The 24,619-nt window shown below is 37.8% G+C and overlaps 1 protein-coding gene across 2 annotated transcripts in view; it reads left to right on the forward strand.

Annotated features, from left to right (window-relative positions):
* The window catches only part of LOC135198142 (uncharacterized), a 57,291-nt gene extending 33,339 nt beyond the window's left edge, over positions 1 to 23,952 (forward strand). Inside the window, exons 1-2 of one of the 2 annotated variants that reach the window (XM_064225622.1) lie at positions 20,342 to 20,478; positions 22,569 to 23,952. In XM_064225622.1, the coding sequence (XP_064081692.1) occupies positions 22,582 to 23,283 (702 nt within the window). In that variant the 5' untranslated portion in view covers positions 20,342 to 20,478; positions 22,569 to 22,581 and the 3' untranslated portion in view covers positions 23,284 to 23,952. Of the gene's footprint in view, positions 1 to 20,341; positions 20,479 to 22,568 lie in introns of those variants that run through there. The other variant, XM_064225621.1, reaches the window with a different exon arrangement.
* Positions 23,953 to 24,619: the final 667 nt, after the last annotated feature.

Raw genomic sequence — 24,619 nt, forward strand, 5'->3', positions numbered from 1 at the left:
ATTACGTTAGCAACAAAGGGTCTGTTATCTCCACACCTTATGCCTATTAACCCTTAAACGCCGAAGCGGTAAAAATCAAAAACTTCCCCGAATGCCGGAGCCGGTTTTGAGTGAGCGCGGAAGCGGAAAAAATAATCTTTTCAAAAAATCACAGCGCGCTTAGTTTTGAAGATTAAGAGCTCATTTTTGGCTCCTTTTTTTGTCATTGCCTGAAGTTTAGTATGCAATCATCAGAAATGAAAAATATCATTATCATATGTAAATAATGCGATATATGGTAGCAAAAAAAAAATTCATACATAATTGTATTAAAATCACGATGTGCAAAACACGGTAAAAGCTAACGAGTTTCTTTTTTTTCGTTGTATTGTACACTAAATTGCAATCATTTTGATATATAATACATTGTAAAACAATAAAAGCAACACCGGAAAAATATTATCACAAAATGATGTACAAATTCGTAACGCGTGCACGTAAAAAAATGTTTTTTTTTTAAATTCACCGTAAATCTAAATATTGTTCTAGAGACTTTCAATTTGTTTCAAAATGAATACAAATGATTGAATATTACGATACTGTAAGAGTTTTAGCTTACATATATATATACAATTATTTCGGAAATTAGAAAAGCTACAACCTTCAAATATTTTTCCTTTTATTCTACATAAAATTGCGCATATTTTTATATATAAAACTCTATGAAATGCCTAATATGAAACGGAGCAAATTTTCCGAGAATGCGATGTATGCAATTCGGAGATTTATGGCGGAGAATACGCGCGCGGAGGGAAGGAAAGTTTTTTTCATAAATTCACCATAAATCGAAATATTGTGCTAGAGACTTCCAATTTTATGCAAAATGAAGGTAAATGATTGAATATTACTAAATTATAAGAGTTTTAGCTTACAATTGCGTTTTTCGACCATTTCGGTAGAGTCAAAGTTGACCGAACATGGTTTTTTTTCTATTTATCGTGATTTATATGCAAATATTTCGAAAATAAGAAAAGCTACAACCTTCAATTATTTTTCGTTGTATTCTACATGAAATTGCGCCCATTTTCATATATAAAACTTTATGTAACGGCTAATTTAAAATGGTGCAAACATTACCACAATCGCACGTATGATTTTTTCAGAAGAGTTACCGCGCGGACATAAGGAAAATGTTATTTTTTTCATAAATTCACCATAAATCGAAATATTGTGCTAGAGACTTCCAATTTGTTACAAAATGAAGGTAAATGATTGAATATTACTATAATATAAGAGTTTTAGCTTACAATTGCGTTTTTCGACCATTTCGGTAGAGTCAAAATTGACCGAAGGTTGAAAATTTGTCACTTATCATTTTTTATATGAAAATATTTCAAAACTGATAAAAGCTACAACCATGGGTTATTTTAAGTTGTATTGTGCATGAAATTGCGCACATTTCCATATATAAAACTTTATGTAACGGCTAATTTTAAAATGGTGCAAACATTACCACAATCGCATGTATGATTTTTTTCGGAAGAGTTACCGCGCGGATGTAAGGAAAAAGTTTTTTCATAAATTCACCATAAATCGAAATATTGTGCTAGAGACTTCCAATTTGTTGCAAAATTAAGGTAAATAGTTGAATATTACTACAATATAAGCGTTTTAGCTTACAATTGCGTTTTTCGACCATTTCGGTAGAGTCAAAGTTGACCAAAGGTTGAAATTTTGGCACTTATCGTTATTTGTATGGAAATATTTCAAAACTGATAAAAGCTACAATCATGAGTATTTTTTTTGTTGTATTCTAAATGAAATTGCGCACATTTTCATATATAATACTTCATGTAACGGATAATTTAAAACGGTGCAAAAATTATGTCAAAGTGACGAAATAATTTTTGAGATGTGTCACTGATACTTTTTAGTGCGATAAGAAAGAAATTCGCGCTTGCGCGCCTGCGTAACGATTGTAAACAAAACAACGCCTTGATCCGTGAACTCCCAGCATCCCCCAAGGCGCGTGATTCAAAAGTTTTCGGCTGGTAGGCCTATAAGTATTTTTCCGTGAATTTAAAAAAAAACTTTTTTGAGTCGACGTATAGTACGTCGATTCGGCAATTGGGGGAGATTTTGACTCGACGTTTAATACGTCCATTCGGCGTTTAAGGGTTAAGGATCTGACTTTAACTTTGGAGAACGGACGGGAGAAACTAGGTTATATTCCTTTATTAGACGCCCATAAAATAGAGTTTTATTATAGCTTAATATCAGTAAGCATTGAAAATTATAGGATTATGATCACTATCCCCTTTGATTTTTCCGATGCCTGGCAATCATACAAAATAGCACCGTTCCCAACTTTCATGACGAATAACTCAAGTCCAGTAATATCCAATTTGACGGGACAGGTATTGATTTCCCCTGATAAGAAATCATATACAGTCATTAAAGACTTAGATAAATTCACTCACTGTTCAGAAGCCATGAATAATAAAGTTTGTACAGCTGACTCTTTTGAATTCCATCCTATATCAATGGATTCATGTGAGTTAGGCATAGTGCTAAACGGTTCTCTCTCCCATACACGCGAAGGTTGTCTGAAGAAACTTTATCCCTTTTACAGTAATAAGTTCAATTACAGAATGAACAACGGCTCCTGGATCCGATACGACAAGGATGGTTTTCAAGTGTCATGCCCGGACTGGGACATCTACAAACTACACAGTCAGAGGGGTCAACACGATAATACGTGAGAGGACCTTCTTCGCGAACTACACCTGGGCGACTACAATTATCCCATCACTACCTCTGACCATACAACGCGCGGGTGGCTCATCGTTTGACGCAACTGGCTGAGATGAACCACGCGTTACCGACTTATGCAGGAGGAGAAAATCTTCGTTACTACGTGCTGCTAGCCGTGTTTTGTGTTACGGCAATGTTTATTATCGCCGTTAACATCTTTGCTTGGCTTAGGATGAGGCGAACACAGAAGGATCTTCAAGGGAACGTTTTGCTGCGTCCAGACAACACTCCTGTTGCGTTAAAAGCGTATACGTTCAGGGTCATCTGAAACTGGCCATTTCACCTGGTTCAAGGAAAACTGTCTGGAATTGTGTTGTGTGTGAAAAGCGGTCTGTACGTTGGCAATATGTAGGACAAAGAAAGACTCCAAGCCTTTGCATTTTGAACAGTTAAAAGTATCTTTCGGGCACCTAATAAAATATTGTAGCCCAATATATATATATTAATATACATAAAAGTATTTTTCGGGCACCTAATAAAATATTGAAGCCCTATATATTAAACTATTGGTGCGTGTACGTACCAGGAATCTATATCTGTGCACAATTATATATTACAAAGAGTGACAAGTACTCTTTAACAATTATCCATGATCATGTTTTGTATATTACTGAGTAACCGCTATTCTTAATCAGGTTACCTATTACCATAATCTTCATGTATACATGTTAACCTTTTAATTTTTTTTGGTACCTAATAATCATTATTATCAAACATGGATCTATATTTTCCATGCATTTTTCTTTATTTATGAATATGTCCAAAAAGGGTACGTAACAAAACCTTTTTATGCACTTAATCACTTGTTATGATTATATCTAAATATATGTTACGAGCACACTTCTAAGAAACCATGTTAAAGTAACTTTTGTTATTCAAGGCTTGAATGGTAGCTGTCCGAGCCTAATGTAAAAAATACATTCTTTGAAACAGATAATTACATATCTGTAAATAGAACCCATGACCTGAGGAGTCATTGGTAAATTAGGAGCGTCCTACGTGACAATCTCAAATCTAGATCACGCTGTGCAATGCTTGCAGTAGCCTGGTTTACGTTTGTTTGGAAACATCATCAATTCATGAATCTGTTAACTGCTCACAACACCTTCCATGGGAAGCGGTTGACCTGTTAACCTGCGCCGGAAACTTGTAACTTCTGAGCCGGCGGACTACTTATTCTTTTTATATGAATCGCTGAGATAGCTAGTGTTTCGCAATCGACACGATGCTTTGAAGAGTTAGTTCTATTCGAGTTATCAAACGGAGCGGTCTCCTGACCGAACCATCTCTCTTGTGATAGAGTTGAGAAATAAAGTTGTTTTTAAGTTATCAACTTCTCCGTTTGAATCATCTCCCTTACTGTAAGAAGAATCAAATTTACTAAGATACAACGTAGGCGAGAAGAGAATTAGAACCAGCAATGCTTACGAACAACAGTCGTAAGAAAAGACAAACAGTCTTTCGCCAAAGCGGAAGACCACAATACGTATATAGCTTTATGTTTGTCCTTAGACCGTATTTTGTTTTCAATGACATCCGTTTTTCCCCAGAGATCACTCGCTAGTGGAGAAACATCCTGGTATTCAGATAAAAGATAAAAAAAATTTCTGCGGAATCACCTCTGCTTGAATGACTTTACGGATATTACTTTAGATAGCGTATAAAAGGAATTCCTATACGACTGGTTGGGCGTGATTAAAAATTAGCAACAATAAAAAATGCGATATTTATATATATAGGTTTTGTGGATTACTAGATTAACTTGTTGCTGTGAGTCAACCGTGTATAGGGCTTTGTTCGCGGAAATCATTATATTTCAGAGTGTCGGGAAGGATTAAAATTTCAGATCCCAGTAAAGTCTTTTTACACGCACTAAGACATTCGAGGGTGCATGCGTCTCGAGATTTTGCGTGCAAACTGTGACTGCGGTTGTGGGAGAATTCTGTTGGGTCGTTGAACAATATCACGATTTATGAGACAAACTATTGGTTCCTCTATATAAGTTATTATTTGATTAACTGTCTCTTTTTGTTCAAAACGGATTTTAATATGTTTGAAGGTTTATAGAATTTTCTTTTGATAAACACGCCTTATTTGGCAGGATGTAAGGTAATGTTTTGTATACACATAGATGGATATCTTACATTTACGCTAGATACAGATCAATGTTTTTTATAACTATAGAGGTATCTATAAGCGCTCGCTTATCCGCCACTACTGAATCTGCATTACGCTACGACGATTAACTCTTTGTTGCCCATTACTGAAATATACTCCGGACTTCTCAATAGGGAGGTTCGAACAACAGACGGTGAGTCCGTAAATACAGGATATTACGTGGACTAAAGGAATAATAACAAGATATTCTAATTTTTACGGCGCGTACAGGCGGGCTTAATCCACCACTACTTATAATAACTTATGTATTAAAATTACGAGAACCTGTTCTGATTACTTGATACGGTCGTGTGATGCATAGGAAAATTCTTTTTTAATTTTTCCAACATCGCTCTCCCTCTCCGCTGAAGTCGCTTATGTGGAATGTGGTATGCTTTGAACACTTCGGCAGATTTGACTGACCCTGACCGTCTGACTAGATGACACAGTAACCAAGTTTGCTTAAGCACGATTTGTTTGATTCTTCTCTTTATTACCATCGGCAACGTATTGTGTGTTTTTAGCATTATGTTGCTGCTAGTTACGTATAAAGCAACGAACGAATGAATGACTTGAACTAGACAGAATTGAGTGATTACTATTAAAACAAGTTATCTCTACTGCGTTCAATATTAACTGTTTGTACTTGCTGTTGTTTACTTCATTCTTTGCTAAAATTTGAAATAGTGAGGGATCCAGGTCAGCGCATTTACACATTTTGTTGATTTGTTTATATGAATGTTATGTTAACCTAATGAAATTGTTTATAGACATGTTATTCCTTGCAATCCAGCCGTATTTTTAAAGTTAAGTTGAGTCATTGAGATTCGATTTTTTATGCATAATTAAAGGCTGAAACTGCAATCGGGACTTTGCAAAGGAGCTTTTATTGTTTGACCCAAAATAGTGTTACCTCTAATTTATCCATATTTGTACGGGTGTTCCACTTGTTTTTGTGTGTTTTCTAATCACTACGGTGCCTAATGACCCTATCCATGCATCTGTATAAATACAGACGTCCACTGCGTAAACGCATATTCACTGTTTAATATGATTTGTTACGTAAAGGATTAATAATCACCCAAAATGATAAAATTAACACATTATATGATTATGATATTTCAGTAGAACTTCTGGAAATAGAAACTCAAAGATAAAAACTTGCAATGATGTAGGTAATTTCTGTAAAAAAGTAAGATTAAGAATGTCTCGTAACTTCAGCCACAGGAATAACGAAAATTCGACCTGTAAAGGAAACACTCAGTTACTCCAAATGAATAAAAAAATTGTACTTAGCTTGATTTTGTGGGAAGTCACGGTGTTCCGATAACGATGTGCCCTTGGCCCTAATCTGTTTAGCGGATGACCTGGTTTTTTGGCTTGAGTTTCCCCTGTGCGCGTTGTTTGGATGATTCGTGTCCTTTGAAGATCCGATGCTGAAGACGCGTTCGGTTTGTTTCTTGAAGTTATGTACTGCTGAAGACGCTCACTAACGAAAATAATAAGTTGCTTGAAGAATCTGTTGCTTTCGTTGTCGTTGACTTCTGATATGATACATTATTCGTTATTCTTCGGAAGACGTTGAAGAGTTCTTGTTGTTTTCTGAAGTCGCTCACTAAACGATGATACTAAGTTGCTTGAAGAATCTGTTGCTTTCGTCGTCGTTGACTTCTGATATGATTGATACATTATTCGTTATTCTTTGGAAGACGTTGAAGAGTTCTTGTTGTTTTCTGAAGTCGCTCACTAAACGATGATACTAAGTTGCTTGAAGAATCTGCTGCTTTCGTCGTCGTTGACTTCTGATATGATACATTATTCATTATTCTGGTTTTTCTTCGGAAGACGTTGTAGAGTTCTTGTAGTAGTCTGCCACCAATATTAGGGCTGTTGCCTTGTATAATAAGGCGCCCTATGAGGTAATGTTAGACTTGCGATAATCTTATGCTAAGTCGGTTGGTTATGCACTTCCATACTCATTGGAGTGTCTTGGGGTTTGCTGATAACTTACGATGTGGTTATGACGACGATGTGTTAAACTCATGATGATATCTTTCTGATGTGAGGTTCTAGTAGAAAACACGAAGTATAAAAAATAGTTCTATTCTCTGAGATTACATGATGAATAAAGGATTGTACAGGTCTGCCAATGACGATGGCTTGATCGCTTCTGCCAATGACGATGGCTAATTCTGTTCTCTCCTCACTACCATCTCGGTTACAAGTCATAAAGGAAGCAGACAGTAGCTCGAACATATGAACATACATACAAATGAGACACATTAGAAATCACGTAGGCAGTTTGAATTATAGGTCGCGGTAGTTGTCTCAAGCAGGAAGCTTGGACTAATGTTTCAAAACAAATGAATGACCACAGGTGACGGCATGTCATCTTAGCCTACTTTATTGTATACGTCATCTTATCGTCTCTGGTCTGATCACATTCCTGCAAGCGATCTGGTTGACCTCTTTAGTTTTAGTTTTTTATATATATGGAATAACATTCCATATTTTTATTATGTAATCACTTACATATATATATATATATATATATATATATATATATATATATATATATATATCTATATATATATATATATATATATATATAGATATATATATATATATATATATATATATATATATATAGATAGATATATATATATATATAATATATATATATATATATATATAGATATATATAGATATATATCTATCTATCTATCTTATCTATATATATATATATATATATATATATATATATATATATATATATATATATATATATAGATATATATATAGATATATATATATATATATATATATATATATATTATTATATATCTATATATATATATCTATATATATATATCTATATATATATATATATATATATATATATATCTATATATATATTATATATAGATATATATATATATATATATATATATATATATATATATATATATATATATCTATATATATATATATATATATATATATATATATATATATATATATATATAATACACACACACACATATATACAATATATCTATATATATATATATATATATATATATATATATATATATATCTATATATATATATATATATATATATATATATATATATATATATATATATTATCCTAAATTCACCCTCGATCACTCCAGGAAATACAATTAACACTGAAAACTTTGGCTTTGACTGAGGAGGTGAGGGGTCAGACAAGAAAAAAAAACTAAACTACTCAGGCATAAGGTCGATATTACTCAGGAGGGAGGAATTTGCATAAAAGCTGGACTCTAGTTTTATAAGCACTATATTTACATGAATTTACAGAGGTCCAGGAACACAAAGGGGGGGGGGGCTGCTTTCAATCCACCCAAACACATGGCTGGAGCAATCCAGTCATGGCGTTTAGAGATTTGAGCAACAGATTTACATTGCAAGCTTCAAGGATATCCAATTTCTACCACAGCCAGACACAGCGTTTGTCTGCAAATAGAGGACACAGGCATAAGGCAGGGGGCACACGAGGTCAAACGTTACTCACTACTTTCTTTCTTTCAATCAAAAGGGCCACTCATGGGGGTAATGAAATAACTGGGAAATTTACACAAAGAAAACTATTTCATGGCTTAAATTCCCTAAGGGGATGTTACCAGTATCACAGGGGAGTAATTACAGAATTGAGCCCAGATGTGAGGAATGAGAACTGCACAAGTCTCCTTGGAAAAAGGAAATGAAATATAGACAAAGGTAAGACCAATTCCCTGGCTGAAATGGAACTTCCCTTACAGTACCTTATTAATGAGGGCTGGTCGTCTTCTCCTTGATGTCTCCCAGCACTATGGACTTTAAAAATATACTTGGGACTTCCCTGAGCTCATGGGAAAGCAGGTAAAGGAGGTAAAGGGGGGAGAAGGAGTTTGTCTAATCAGGGGGAAGAGATCTGACCACTCCTAGGTCTGGTGTTCTTCTGAGAGTGGGCTGCTGGGTTCCAGGCCTTTTGAAGTGCTGGCTCTACAGGGGGTAATTCCAAGCACCAATGGGAGAAGAGATAGCTTTTCAAGAGAAAAGAGAGAATGGAGAGAATGGGTTCTTCCCAAGTGGAAGGGGCAACTTGTATATAAGACATAGATGCATTAAACTTGGGTAAAAGACTATTTTTCCTTGGTTCTAGCTTAAAATCTTGAACATCTCCCCATTCTAGAGGACATTTCAACCCTGGACGGGTTGGAATGGACAAGACAAGCTAGAAACGAGGACCAATTGCAATATAGATTACTGAGCATTCCATTCTCCCTTGAGTGGACTTATAATATAAGCAATATTTAAACTTTGCTGATTATAATATTCATGAAGTCTTACTTGACAGGCAGAGAATTAAGCAAAAGGAAGTGTGACTTGACAAAAGATTAACTTGCTATATTCCAATAAAGAATACTCTTAAAATATAATGTCACACTGAGAATAACAATAAAAAGCAATAATTGGTTATATATGGACTTAAACCTACAGGTAAATTACATCCTATATAATACTACTATCTCAATTGTTCAAGGCAACACATACTATCTGTTCACCCTGATGGAGCAATATGACGTGTTCAGGTGTGTTAATGGCCCTACAGCTTTGTTAAGTAACTTTGTCTCGTAAAAAGACGACGCCTAACAGTATTAATTACATCAGCGCTAACATTAGTGCACTAACAAGGGGAAAATTAATGGAGAAATTCTTCGTAAGGATTAAATAAAATAACACACACGAAAAAAATGTAAACTTTATCAAAGACAATGGCACTCCCACAAAATATAAAGACTAGGGAATAACACTAAAGCAAAAAGCTAATCAACCAATGTATAAATGAGCCAGGCTTCGAAATTATCTTTAAGCTATAGCAACGTTTGCTGGCTAAAATTTTCCCAAGTTAAATGGAATTCTAAGTGCCTAGAATAGGGCACGGTGCCAATTGTGGCACTTTTACAACAGTAGTTCCTAAAGAAATACTAATTTATACAAGGCCAGAGTAGCTGGCAGCTTGACTCTGCCTAAGCAGAGCATACAATATACAATAAATGCCTCAAGGCAGTAAGAGGAAAGGAAACCAAGGAAGATAATATACAGACAGTACAAAAAGGAAAAAGGAAAGTTACCAAAGGGTCAGAAAGAAGTAGAAGTAGCAGAGTTTGGCATTCTCTTCTGGATGGAGAGGGTCAGAATTCTCTATAAGAGGGTGGCACTGTGCCAGGCACTAGTGCAGAGGCTACTGGCTCTCGTAAGGTTTTGGAAAACCTCGACACCCTTTTTCCTGCTTCCTTTGACATCTCCAAGGTCGGTTTGACAATGCCATGGGGGGGCCTTGGAGGATCCAAGCCCTTTGAAGATTCCAAAGGGGGCATCTGCTCCAGCTGCTGTGACAACTGGGGCCTTGGCACTCGTCCCCGTGCCTAATGCTGCGTGGCTCAGTTCCCTGAGTTCTTCGGCCAAATAAGATTCGGCAGTCATTACTCCGGGACCGGTTAGCTGCTGATGGCGGGGGATTGGATGAGGTAATGGTATTCGGGATGGGTTAACCTGTGGGGAGGACTGACTCTGGGGCAGCCTGCGAGGCCGCACCATTGGTGGAGTGTCCACTATGGTCATGGGTGTCCTGGAGGATTCCTATTGGAATTGGCTCTTCCTTGACTGCCGACATGGGTACTTGGGCCAAGCCAGCAGAGGGAGAGCGACCAGGACTTAGAGCTCCAGGAGGAAGATGCGAGCCTGGCCTTGGCACTGGCACTAAGGCCATTCCTGACTTAGTGGAAGGACTTGAACAAGGCTCAACATCCATGAGAGATGGAGCCGGGCACTGCCTGGCACCTTCAAGTGGTACTAGATGTGCAGAGGTAGTCCCTGGAGGCCCGTGGAACGGGTCTGGAGCTATGTGAGGGCGGGAGCCCTGATACAGTATAAAGTGGTACATATCTTGGAATGGTGAGGTCGTGTGACTCTCAACCGGACAGTAGGTAGGAACATCTTGACATGGTTGAGGCTCTCTATCGTGATGAACTGGTGCTTATCAACCTTAGCTCCGTAAGGAATTTTATCCTCTCGGATGATGGAGACTTGCACACCAGTGTCGTCGAAAGCTCGAACCTGGTGGGCAGGATAGCGACCTCTGGGAGGTGCGACAAATATGGGGCCCTGAGCACGTGGGACCTAGAGTGGATGGATTTGTCACGGCCATAGCGATGGCAGAAACAGGAGCTTTCTTGGGGCATCCCGCCCAGACAGCAGTGTGTGCCCATGCACTCTGCATGTGTCACAGAAACTCTTGCTAAAGTCAGGCCTGGGCCTATTGTTTCTGTTCCAATGGCCGTTGTTTTTGCTTTTAGAATGATTGGGTAGTCCATCTGGAGGAGTGGCAGCAGCTTGCTAAGGAGGATCCACTTTGGAGAGGCACTGCTCCGTGGTGTGACCTGGTTTGTTGCAATGCCCACACACAGGTTTCCGAGGAAGGTTATTGGGGCGCTGGGTAGGCTGAGAGGTGGCAGCAGGAGTGAGGGGGAGAACAGGATGTATTTTCTTTTTTAAGGAACTCTGCAATGGATGGTAGTTGTCATAGGCGTCTGCCATTTGCAGCACTCCAAAAGAGTCGTAGGAGTCTTGTCCACCAAATAGGTGGCAAGATCAAGGGGGGCGTAGCCAAGAAAGTCCTCTAATTGAAAGTTCTAAGACCTCCTCAACAGATGTTGCGTTGGAGGCCTTTGCCCACCTACGGAGTGCCGGTGTCTTCTTGGGTGCCCACTCTGTCCACATCTGGTTAGCCTCCTTGGGCATAGTCCTCCATTTCTGCCTCCACCGGTCTGGGGTCAATTCGTAAGCCCCAAGGATTGCCTCTCGGACAATGGCAAGATCTTGTCGCTCATTCAGGGGAAATGCCTCGAATGCAGTCCGCCCTTTGCCAGCAAGATGCTTGCCAAGCAGGAGGGCCTCTTCCTTAGGGGTTGGATTGAAGTTCCCGAACACCTGCTCGACATGATCGACCCAGGTGTCGGGTTCGTTATTGTCCCAAGCCCTAATGAGGCCGCCCATGTTGTGGAGGTGAGAGGGCGCAGGAGGCGTGGGACTTGGGGGTGCCAGAGTGGCACCCTAGACTGCCATAGCCAGGTCATGTGCCCTTTCTTTCTCCCTTTCGGCGGCTTGGAATTCTCTTTCAGCCGCTTCTCTTTTTTCTTGCGCATCTCTTTCAGCCGCTTCTCTTCTTTCTTGTGCTTCTCTTTCAGCCACTTCTCTTCTTTCTTGTGCTTCCCTCTCCTCCCGTTCGGTTGTTCTCTCTTGGGCTGCTTCCTTCAGCTTATCATTCACCCAATTGATCAACTTTGCGCCCTCCAGCCCCAGGGCTCTTCCGGCTTCTGTGAAGGCCTTAGCCTCCTCCAGTGCTGCGTTACTGGCCATCTCCTCAGCCGTAAAATGCTAGTAGACTAGCCTGAGAATAATAGGGTGGAAAGCAGTTGCAAAACAGAAAATGTTGCCAGAGGTGCGTAGTGCGGCGGAGAACTCAATGCTGGTAATGGATTTGTTAATAAATTTTGTAAAATAAAACAAAAGAATCTGGTCACGAAATTCACGGAATCCTCACGTGAAAACGCAGCAAATGAATGTTGTAAAGGCAGAAATTCAACTCCAGTGCGGGCTTGTAAGGTAAAAAGGACAAAAATATCTAGTTACGAAATTCACGGAATTTTAACGCAAAACGTGACAAATAAATGTCGTAAAGGCGGAACCTTCAATGCCAGTACGAGTTGGTAAGGTAAAAAGGGAGAGAAAAAAATCTAGTCACGAAATTCACGGAATCCTCACGTGAAAATGCAGCAAATGAATGTCGTAAAGGCAGAAATTCAACGCCAGTACGGGCTTGTAAGGTAAAAAGGGGAAAAAAATCTAGTTACGAAATTCACGGAATCCTCATATGAAAATGTAGCAAATGAATGTTGTAAAGGTGGAAACTTCAACGCCATTACGGGTTGATAAGGTAAAAAAGGAGAAAAAGAAAAAAATCTAGTCACGAAATTCACGGAAACTCAACGTAAAACATGACAAATAAATGTTGTAAAGGCGGAAACTTAAACGCCAGTTCGGGTTTGATCTCCCTTTTGTTTTGTTGGCTTATGTATATCGTCTCGAGGATGGAGACGGGAAGTTGATAAAATATATTTTTTCCCTTTACTACCAATGCAAATCCCTGGGTTCTTTCCCCTTGAACCTAGCTTTGCTCAGAATTGTAATGCTAGTTCGTATACATTAAAAGGGGAAAGGAAAAACCAGGATAAAAATCTCTCCACACAAACTGTTTCTTTTCCCTTGCTCTCGCAAACCTAAGACCCTCCTGTCCGCGAATTTAAGACCCCGGAGAATTAAGCCGCACACGGGTCGTCTAGACAGAAATGTATGAATCACAACTGTTTTCAAGGCCATGTTGGTACTACACTAAGGATAACATATGCCCTCGTTCGAAATGCGAAGTATTTGCCCTTATTTCATTTCTCTCAGCACAGAAAATAACAGAAAGAAAACGTTTACCTTTGCTTTTGCTTATCCTAACGTTAAGAATGTTTTACGCTAACACTTTGTTTTCCCTTTTCTTACTTATTGACTCATCTATTCCATTGTTAATGGATAGGGCTGTGGATAGGTTTCGAGCCACGTGGCTGTGGAATTTAAAGATCCTATCCTGTTTAGACCTGAGCGCCACGAGCGCCAACGAGGGAGAGAGAGAGAGAGAGAGAGATAGCGTGCGTTGATTCATATAAAAAAAAATAAAATATGAAATATCTTTACAACGCGGGATTCGCGATTAACTAGCAATTCACGAAATATGGTACTTATTTTCGTTTTGAAACTTACTCCCTAACCTCTATTCTTTATGCAATGGCTCATCACATTAAAATTTCTCTCTCGAGCTGTGGTCTATCAGTCTACACGTGGTCTATTTCCTATTGCTATAAAGGCAGTTTATATATCCCTAACTAGAATACCTAGTTCTACACAAATACTAGAAAATGAAATAAAATTTACCTTATTGTGATGAATTTGGAAACCTTGCTTTAGCTTGCTTATAAAAATATTAACTTTAGATTAGTTTCTTTGGTGATTTTAGCTTAACAATCGCTACACAAGACTAGCAGGGTCCCAATTATTCTAAATTCCACCTCGATCACTCCCTGGAAATACAATTAACACTGAAAAATTTGGACTTGACTGGAGGACGAGGGGTCAGAACAAGAAAAAAAAAACCAAACTACTCAGGCATAAGGCCGATATTACTGAGGAGGGAGGAATTTACATAAAAGCTGGACTCTACTTTTAAAAGCACTATATTAACATGAATTTACAGAGGCCCAGGAACACAAAGGGGGGGCTGCTATCGATCCACCTGAACATGTGGCTGGAGCAATCCAGTCACAGCGTTTAGAGATTTGCGCAACAGATTTAGATTGCAAGCTTCAAGGATTTCCAATATCTACCACGGCCAGGCACAGCGTTTGTCTGCAAATAGAGGACACAGGCATTAGGCAGGGGGCACACAAGGGTCAACGTTACTCACTACTTTCAATCAAAAGGGCCACTCATGGGGGAATGAAATGACTGGGAAATTTACACAAAAACTATTTCGTGGCTTAAATTCACTAGGGGGATGTTACTAGTATTACCGGGGAGTAATTACAGAATTGATCCCAGATGGGGGGAATGAGAACTGCACAAGTCACCTTGGAAAAAGGAAATGAAATACAGACAAAGGTAAAACCAATTCCATGGCTGAAATGGAACTTACCTTACAGTACCTTATTAATGAGGGCTGGTCGTCTTCTCCTTGATGTCTCCCGGCATTATGGACTTTAAAAATATACTTGGGACTTCCCTGAGCTAATGGGAAAGCAGGTAAAGGGGGGAGAAGGCGGCGTCTAGTCAGGGGGAAGAGATCTGACCACACCTAGGTCTGGTGTTCTTCTGAGAGGGGGCTGCTGGGTTCCAGGCCTTTTGAAGTGTTGGCTCTGCAGGGGGTAATTCCAAGCACCAATGGGAGAAGAGATAGCTTTTCAAGAGAAAAGAGAGAATGGAGAGAATGGGTTCTTCCCAAGTGGAAGGGGTAACTTGTATATTACACATAGCTACATTATACTTTGGTAAAAGACTTTATTTTTCCTTGGTTCTAGCTTAAAATCTGGAACAATATACACACACACACACACACACACACACCCACACACACACACACACACACATATATATATATATATATATATATATATATATATTTATATATATATGTGTGTGTGTGTGGTGTGTGTGTGTGTGAGTGTGTGTGTGACTATATAACTTACCACTTCAATTCCATAGCTCTTCATTCCGTGCCACAGAAACGTTCTCACACAGAAATATTTCCCTCAATGGTCCAATCACCGTCCAGAGGGAATCCTCCCGAGCTGAGGACGACACGCTCATTGGTCTGACCGTCCATCTCTGCGAAGGTTGTTTGAATAGTCGTCTAAACACTAACAACGGATTCTTCGCTGCAACACATTTTGCGCTCTCGCCTCTCTCCCTGATACCGAATGCTTTAGTATGAGCAAAATGGAATAAAATAAGGTGAGTTACCGCGCATAGTGCCAGGAGGCATATTTCCCAAGTCTGGAAGAGTTTAGGGATGGGGAAAATTAGGACCAATCAAAGCACATGGAGCTGTTCCATGACGTCACAAGCCACGCCTTTTACCTACACTCGGTCTCATAGCCATTACTGCCAGTCACAATGCCGAAGAAAAACTTCCCCATTTCACAATTTACGGCTTGTAAAACCTATACATTTTAGTCAGTTATATCTAAATATAATACAACACTACTTCAACAAAACAACATATTCTTCAAATGAGATACACCGTGAAATATATTAAGCGTTATTGGCTCTTAATTCCTGCTCACAAAGTCAAAATTTAGTGCACAAATAATATTTTCATTGCGAGTTGCTAAATTGTATACTTGAAAATGCGTATTTAATGCCATTTAGAAAGAGTTGCGATAACACATGGGATGAATTAAACAATATACAAGATGGTAAAATTGATGGTATGGTAAAAATGATTGTATATTCCCTGTAATTAGCATTACAGACTACAGCCAGGAGGCCAAGAACTTCGCGGTACTTCGACTCCCATCAAGAATTTTGGACTTTGAAAGTGACGATTTTAAAAGCATGGAGCATGGAACGTTGTTCAGGCGTTACTGCCTGTTGTTTCAGGCTATAAAACGGTATTATGTACAGAACTAAAATAATAACTGCTTTATGCTTAAAAGAAATGTGGAGGATACAGTTTTGATGACAAATTTATGCACCCTGTAGGGGGACAGTGCCATCAGTACACCTCATTCGGTGCAATGTAGGCATTACTTAAGGATCTTTGCAGCGTCCCTTCGGTGCCTACCTGCAACGACTTTCATTCATTTTACTGTTACCTCCATTCATATTTTCTTTCTTCCATCTTATTGTCCACTCTCTCCTAACAATTGCTTCATAGTGCAACTGCTTTGAGGTTTTCCTACTCTAACACTTTTCAAACCTTTTACTGTCAATTTCCGTTTCAGTGCTGAATGGCTTTAGTTGCCCCAGTGCTTGGCATAATGCCACAAATCTATATGTGTGTAAAAAAAAAATCTATGCACTTAATTTAAGGCATACATTTGGCCATTGAGTGTGAGCTTGTATGAAAAAAAAGTAGTATACTCATATACTACCGTTATCCCTGACTTTAATTAATATTTGCATAAAATATTCTGTTAAAAGAGTTGGAAAAAAAGTCATCCATAATTATTTTAAAGTATATCGCAATTCCAATAAATTTATGCATCAATTCTGCTCTAGTTCAGGTTAGTAAAAGGTCTACTGTAACACCGTAAATAGGTAGTATTCTATACTCCTATAATTACTAAGAGTATTACATACTAATGAAATACTCATTTTGATTGCACACAATGAATGACAAGCACGAAAGGTTTGCTAAAAATATTAAATAAATTAAATAATCAGTGTGTTCTTTGTACACAATGATTTTAAGTAAAAATCACGTAAAGGCTTGCTAAAAATATTCAATACTGAATTATATTATCACTTTTTATTTGTTTGTACACAATGTATGAAAAGTAAAATCAAAAGCAAAAATTTTTCAATAAAAACTTTTTATATATTCGTACACAATGAATGACAAGGACCAATCAGGTAAGGACATCTGGAAGGTTTTATGAAAACGGAATCCACTTTAAAAAGGCAATTATTTAGCAGTTTATCAAGTACACCTTGAAAAACAACCGTATTCAGATTAGCTACTGACAGGATGAGTTTGTCACGTAACTATATTTGGTTACAGTAGGCTAACGTAGATCACCAAAACAATCACCAAAACAACAATACCGTAGGTTTCCTTAAGGCCACATTAGCTCTTAAAATAATTTAGTGAATGAAGCTGATACTGTGTCCCTGTAAATAATAGGGACTATATCAGTCTGATTCCTGGTCATGGCCTAGTAATGATCAGTAAATTGCTTTCGTACAATGTGCAGTAATGTGCATTACTACGAAATAGCATATGTCCATAGAAATCCGTAGTGTAAGTCTACTACCTTTTTCTATCTTCCCCTACAAACAGGTCAGATTCCATAATTTAGAAATTCGCAAAGTGAAAATATTATTTACCAAGAGGGAGAAGCCAATAACGCATAATATATTTCACTGTGTATCTCATTTGAAGAATATATTGTTGTTAAATTAGTGTTGTGCTATGTTTAGATATAACTTACTAAAATGTATATACCATACAAGCCGTAAACTGTGAAATTGAGAAGAAAGTATTTCTTCGGCATCGTGACTGGCGGCAGTAATGGATAGGACTGAGGAGTGAGGAGGGAGCTAAAAGGCGTTGGCTTGTGACGTCATGGATCAGCTTCACGCGCCCCGACTGGTCCTAATTTTCTCCACCCCTAAACTCTTCCAGACTTGGGAAATAAGCTGCCGGGAGCTCAGCTGTGCTCTGTGACGTCACCCGGAGACTCCTGAGTGTATATGTGACGCTGTCCTGTAGCTATGATCTGGACCATCAGCCTTATTGTTCATGCCTCTTTTTGGATTCCTAACATTGCATTTATGAAAGTAGACTAATATTAATGTCTTTATGGCTATATTTCCAAATACAAATAAATATGATAGGGAATATAATAGCAATAGAAATAAAATTTTACGCATGACGTAAGCTTTATTCCTAACATTTCATTGAAAATCTTATTGCAATTAACTCTCTCTCTCACTCGTTTCAATCAAGCGATTTTTCAAGAATGCTGAACAATTTGTTTTCATCTAATTATGCCTTTTCTATGGGATTTCTGCATTCTGTCTCATTTTAATCAAATAAATTCTCAATATTACTGAACAATATTTTAATCATTTTCACAACTTTGCTACGAAATTTTTAATTCTAGGAGTTTAATATTTTATTCTAAAATGAAGCCTACCTCTGATAAAAAAAAAGCGGCCTTGCATACATCAGTAAGACTTGAAACTGCTTCAACTCCTGGTTTTAGAGCATCACCATGGAAAATTTTGATTAAATCTTCCATTTCTTATAGATTTTCTTTAAAATGATTAGGCGGCCTATATAATACCTTTCTCTTTACATATGATATCCAGTCCTCACCTGTTTCATCTACACCAGCTGAGCTTAATGATGTATACTTCTATCTAAATTTAACAGCTACGAACCCTCGCAGATAACTTAAGGACTCATTTCCTATCAGGGCTTCAGGTTCTATCGTTATTAGATTTTCTACTTGATCTTCCTCAGTCTCAGTCTCATTGTTACCAGGCAGAAGGTGCTTCACGAGACACGCAGAGACACATAACTCGGAATCTAGATCATTGGGAGCAACATTTGAGCTCTGAGATGGACTACTTACATTTAAGCACTCTGTAGTGACACAAGATGTAGCTTCATTATTATTACAAACATCAAGACCCTGACTGGTTAAACTATTGTCTCAACCCACTATGAATAACTGTAGTCTATATTTAAATTCCAAAGGTGACGGATGATCATGACAATGACCAATTTGTCGTATGAAAGAAAAGAGATGTTCGACTGTGTCTTGACATAGCCGAATTGTCAACAAGAACTCTAATCCATACAGTTCCTGTAACATGTTATACAATCCTTTTACTGATTTAGATGATATAATAACGCCGTTCTGGAATGGATACATTTTGCCTTTCACTTTAGCATTACTAGCAAAATCAATCATTTGATCAAGTATTTCGACTTGACGTGGACTGTTTGAGAAAGCATCTCTGACTTTCTTTACCATATCATATTTCATGCACAGGTTCATCAAGTCAAATCCCTTTTCATCGCTCTGGCATTCGATTTGGTAAAAATATAAACGCATATGCTGCAGTAACTTGTATATATATATATATATATATATATATATATATATATATATATATATATATATATATTATATATATATATATATATATATATATATATATATATATATATATATATATATATATATATATATATATATAATATCTGGAGGCCACTTTATAAGTGCCTTCTTCAGAATTTTACTCTTCTTTATATATATATATATATATATATATATATATATATATAAAATATATATATATATATATATATATATATATATATAGTATATATATATATATATATATATAAACTTATAAACATACATACATTTTCCGTAGTTAATCCATATGAAATAGAGACATATTTCGAAGCAACCAAACCTTCTTAATATAATTTAAAGCTCAGGAAATAGTATTTATGCAAAATTCTCTCTCTCCATGCGATCTTCAGAGATTCTTCCGATCGTGGCTCAAGATTTACTTGCATGAGAAATATAATTGATATATTCATATAATCTCTTAATTTTCTAAGTGAGCCTATGCATATACAACTCGCTTAGTTGACCAAAATGCTACATGAAACATACATATGGCATTGATACCATCACTTCTTTTGCATATATTCACCCACTTCTTACATAGTTCTGCATCTTTTGATAAAAGGTAAAATCTAATTTTTTCACTTCCAACAGTTATATTGGTATTATAAGAATTGGAGCACCCATATATGGCACATATTTCCATGATGAATCTGTCCTCGCAAATGAAAACATAAACATCTGTGAAAAAACGCGGGATATTTCCCACCTATGTGTCGCCTGGCTGAAATCTCCAAGTCTCCAGGTGACGTTATGCGCATGAGCGTTGAAAACGGGCCCTCTAGGTACTCACCTTATCTTAATCCATCTTGAGTCTGAGATTAACTAGTCTCGGACTAGACTGCTTCGGAAGAACACAGAAACCCTCAAGGTGAAGACACATTTCCCGTTCTGCAATTGAAGTGACGGTTTATCGGCCTTCCTTTCCCTGTTCACATCAGCTGCTCACTGTCAGAAACGAAACAAGGTGAGGTGCGTCATTCAAAATCTTTTCTTACCTATAAATAATATTCTCGCTGATGTCATGGATTGCAAAATGTTTCAGTCGGTTGGTGGTGCCATTTTTTCTCCACAAACATTCATACATATAAAAACATTAAGCAACAAAGTCGTTTGTTATCCAATTCTCGCTCTTCGGGAAAATCAACGAAGAGGAATTATACGTGATAAATGGTTCGATACATAAATGATTTATCACTTATTATTCCCCTTCAACGATTTTCTCGAAGTATCGCGAATTGCATATGAACCAACGACAATTGTAGCCAAATGTTCGCATGTAAAATGTCACGGTGATGTGAAAATTTCATATATATATATATATATATATATATATATATATATATATATATATATAGTATATATATATATATATCAACGGAAGGGGAGCTTCAGACGGGATGCATAATGGTAAGGATTTAAATGGAGAAATCTCTTTCATATGGGCGTTTATTCAAAGCAACGTTTCAGGGACCAGCCCATTTTCAAGCTGAAAATCACATTAATAAAATAGACAATATTAGATGCCATAAGAGGGTTTAACTTGTCTTTATGTTTAAAAATAGATCCAATTGTCAGTGGGTTTGTTGGGATCAATTGACATTTTATGGCCGGACAATAATTTCAAATAATCTGTTGCATTTTGGCATAGAATTTCGGATTAAAAATGGAACACTGGCATAGAACGGCATCCTAGGTACAGTTTGAATAGCATTGTTAGGTAAAAGCTTCATATTCATAAATTTGTGAAGGCATTTATAAAATAAACTACTGGGATAACAGTTATCAGTAAAATATTTCTTTAAAAAGGTGACCTCATTGTGGAATTCAGACCATCCAGAAGAAAGGGAAAAAGCCCTGTGGAAAAGGGTGAAAAGAGAGTTTATTTTAAAATTGAAATTACAGAAACTATAGAAATTTGTGCCCAAACCTGTGAACGTCTTTCTGAAAATCGACGTGCAAAATCCTAAATTATTACAAGACACTTCTATATCCAAAAAAGCAAGTTTGTTATCTTTCTCGCAATTAATTGTGAATTTCATATTCGGGTGGGCCAGATTAGCATAGTGTAAAAATATAAGTCGGCTCTATATTTATCTTTAAAGATAAACGTGTCGTCGACATCATATAGAATAACGAACAAATGAGGCAATGTTAGTTGATTTCCGAAAGACTGAAAAGGTGAAATTTCTATTATTTCTATGGACAGTTACATCAAGAAAATTCAAATTACAATTTCTTTCTTCTGCTACCGTAAGTTTTATAGAAAGGACTAAATTATTGAGATTAATATGAAATTCCTGGAGATTTTTGTGAACTGGCCAAATACAGAAAATATCATCCACATACCTAAACCATGTAACTTTTGGGGCGAAATTCTTGGCGAAATTCTTGGTAAGAGTTTTGTCTAAAAAAATTCCATGTAAATATTGCTAATGACAGAAGATAAGGGATTACCCATAGCCATGCCAAATGTTTGTATAAAAAATTCCCCATTAAAACAGAATTTATGAGACTAATGAGGTTTGCTACAGTTAAAGGAATATCATAATGTTCTAGTTCATCCTCTAAAAATTAAAGTAAATCACCTCAGGCAGTTTTTCTAAAACGAGGGCATTTGAGTCTGGCTTGTCTTCATCAGTGGCACTACTTCGTCTTGAAGTACATTACCCTATTGTCATTCGGTGAAAGGCTGGGGTCTCAATCAATCACTGATACACAAGCACAGGGACTGACTGATTCTCATACTTGAAGAATTTCAAGTCCCTCTGTCATTAGAAAACTCAGAAGTTATCAGAATGTTTTCACCGGTTCGAGAATTCAACACACAACGGGCTTCCGTGAAGAGGAAGTTATTCTATGAAGGATGATACAATATTCTTTATATACAAGCATGAAGTGGCATGTGGATTTAGAAATGTGTAGAAAAAGAAAAGACTGCCATGTTGTTGATCTACCTTGAATAACTTAACCAATTCATTCTTCACCCAGATGTGTTGCAATTAAGTTTAGCTGCTCTTTGCTGTACACTTTCAAAACTAATTTCTCTCTTTCTAGATCTGCGACAACCATGGCGGGCCCAGTTGCATCTGGAATATTGAGATTCTTTGAATCAGGTTCCAAGAAGCAGGCAATCGCTTCTGCCATTGCAGAAGGGGGCTCTGGCAGTCTCCTCCTCTTGGGCCTCAATAGTGAAGGAATGCGAAGGCGAAATCACATGATGATTCAAAACGGGGCTGGTCACACGATCAAGTTGCAAAAGGTTTACCTGCACTGGGGGAAGATGAAGGAACCACCGACCCCAGTCATTCAGCATCAGCATCAGGACGAGTGTCTCTTCCACGCCGCTGGGGGCTGGGCCATAAGCGGATCCAGTGGCATTGTCACTTATCAGCTGGACGATGACACATATCTCCACATCATGTGGGACTGTCCCATCAACTTCGACTTTTCTGACAACTTTGTCGGTCTCTACTTATGTGGTAAGAAGGAGAGGGAACCAGTTCCTTCTTTGTTCAAGACGATGTACCAGGATATTTCAAATCCAAAAATGATGCCGGAGAAAGGCTCCTGTTATGACCTTGTTTGCTGTGGTCCTGGAGAGGGAACATATTTAGGATTCGCGGGAAGAACACGCACAAAAACATGGGGTGTTCGCCGACCCTGTGAGGTTAGGAACGAAAAGTTCTATGCCACAATGACTATGGGCGATCGACATAAAACATCCAGTAAAGTTACGATCTTAGGCAAAGAATTCTGGCCCAAGTTTTAATGACAAAAACTCTACAATTGTTAACATTTCTTTGCCTGACACTGCTTGTCATTGACTCGTGAGGTTTGCTTGTGTGTTTGTACTGAGCATCATGCTGGAGCTATGCGTAAAAAGGTATCAAATTTTGTATTGTACTTTGTATTCTTACTTAACGGTGATGGCAAATCACCTGGCGTTGCAACAAAATTGTCAACACAAAACCCAAGCACTAGCAGTTTTCTACAAACAGTCTCGTCTTCGTCATCCTTTCTGAAAACTGAATCCCATCACTCGATGATCCTTCTCGTGTCTGTCATAAGATTCTGATTTGGCTCTACTGTTTCCTTGGTATTCAGGGGAGTTAGGGGACCTCATGTCCACCATTTTACTGTTAAACTTTGAACAAGGGAAGGAAATGTCACCTCTTACCACACGGTGATCTGGCCCTGCCCTTCAACAACAAACACCCCCCCCCCCCCCTTTCCTCTCTCTCTCTTTCTCTCTCTTATAATTACTCCCTGACCACTGAAGAGCTCCTCTCTCTCTCTCTCTCTCTCTCTCTCTCTCTCTCTCTCTCTCTCTCTCTTTTATAATTACTCCCTGACTACTGAAGAGCTCCTCTCTCTCTCTCTCTCTCTCTCACTCTCTCTCTCTCTCTCTCTCTCTCTCTCTCTCTCTCTCTCTCTCTCTCTCTCTCTTTCTAAGGTTAGAAATAATACAGCTCATACACTAGTATAACAGAGATATCAAATGGAAAGATGTCAATATTAATCTGCATGGGAATAAACAGTCTAAAAAGTTCGTGTATTTCCTTGTCTATTTATTCTCATTTACCCTTCATCGCGATTTTTTTTAAATATAGCTAAACACCCTAATGCAAGCACGGAGACCTAATTTAGGGTTGATGTCAAAAAGTTCCACTCCCTCATATCTTCACAGCACTTAATGCGAAAGGTAATATGTAACAGGAAATAATTCTCTGAGGCACAATTTTACTTCGGCACATGTATGACTACATTACATAATATACAGGGTGTCTATAAAGTCCCAGTACCATTCTGAGCAATAAATACTTGCATGTCACTGGGATGTTAAGGCCTGCCCACACGAGCGGGCCTGATCGGCGTGCTCCGCGGTTGACGGGCATTATTCTTGCGGGCTTACCTGTGAATGTTGTCTACACCTTATTCCTCCAAGGTCTACACGAGTGAGGCGAAGGAGAGGTGGGCGTGTGGCGTGCCCGACGATGCCAGTAGTGTGTTCAGTGCGGTACGATAAACATGGTGCCTACCACTATGAATAATATATTGTGTGGCATGATAATTGCTTTGTGTGTGATGAAAAAGAAGAGAATATG

This window comes from Macrobrachium nipponense, chromosome 21, assembly GCF_015104395.2.
Source record: "Macrobrachium nipponense isolate FS-2020 chromosome 21, ASM1510439v2, whole genome shotgun sequence".
In the NCBI taxonomy this organism is placed as follows: Eukaryota; Metazoa; Arthropoda; class Malacostraca; order Decapoda; family Palaemonidae; genus Macrobrachium; species Macrobrachium nipponense.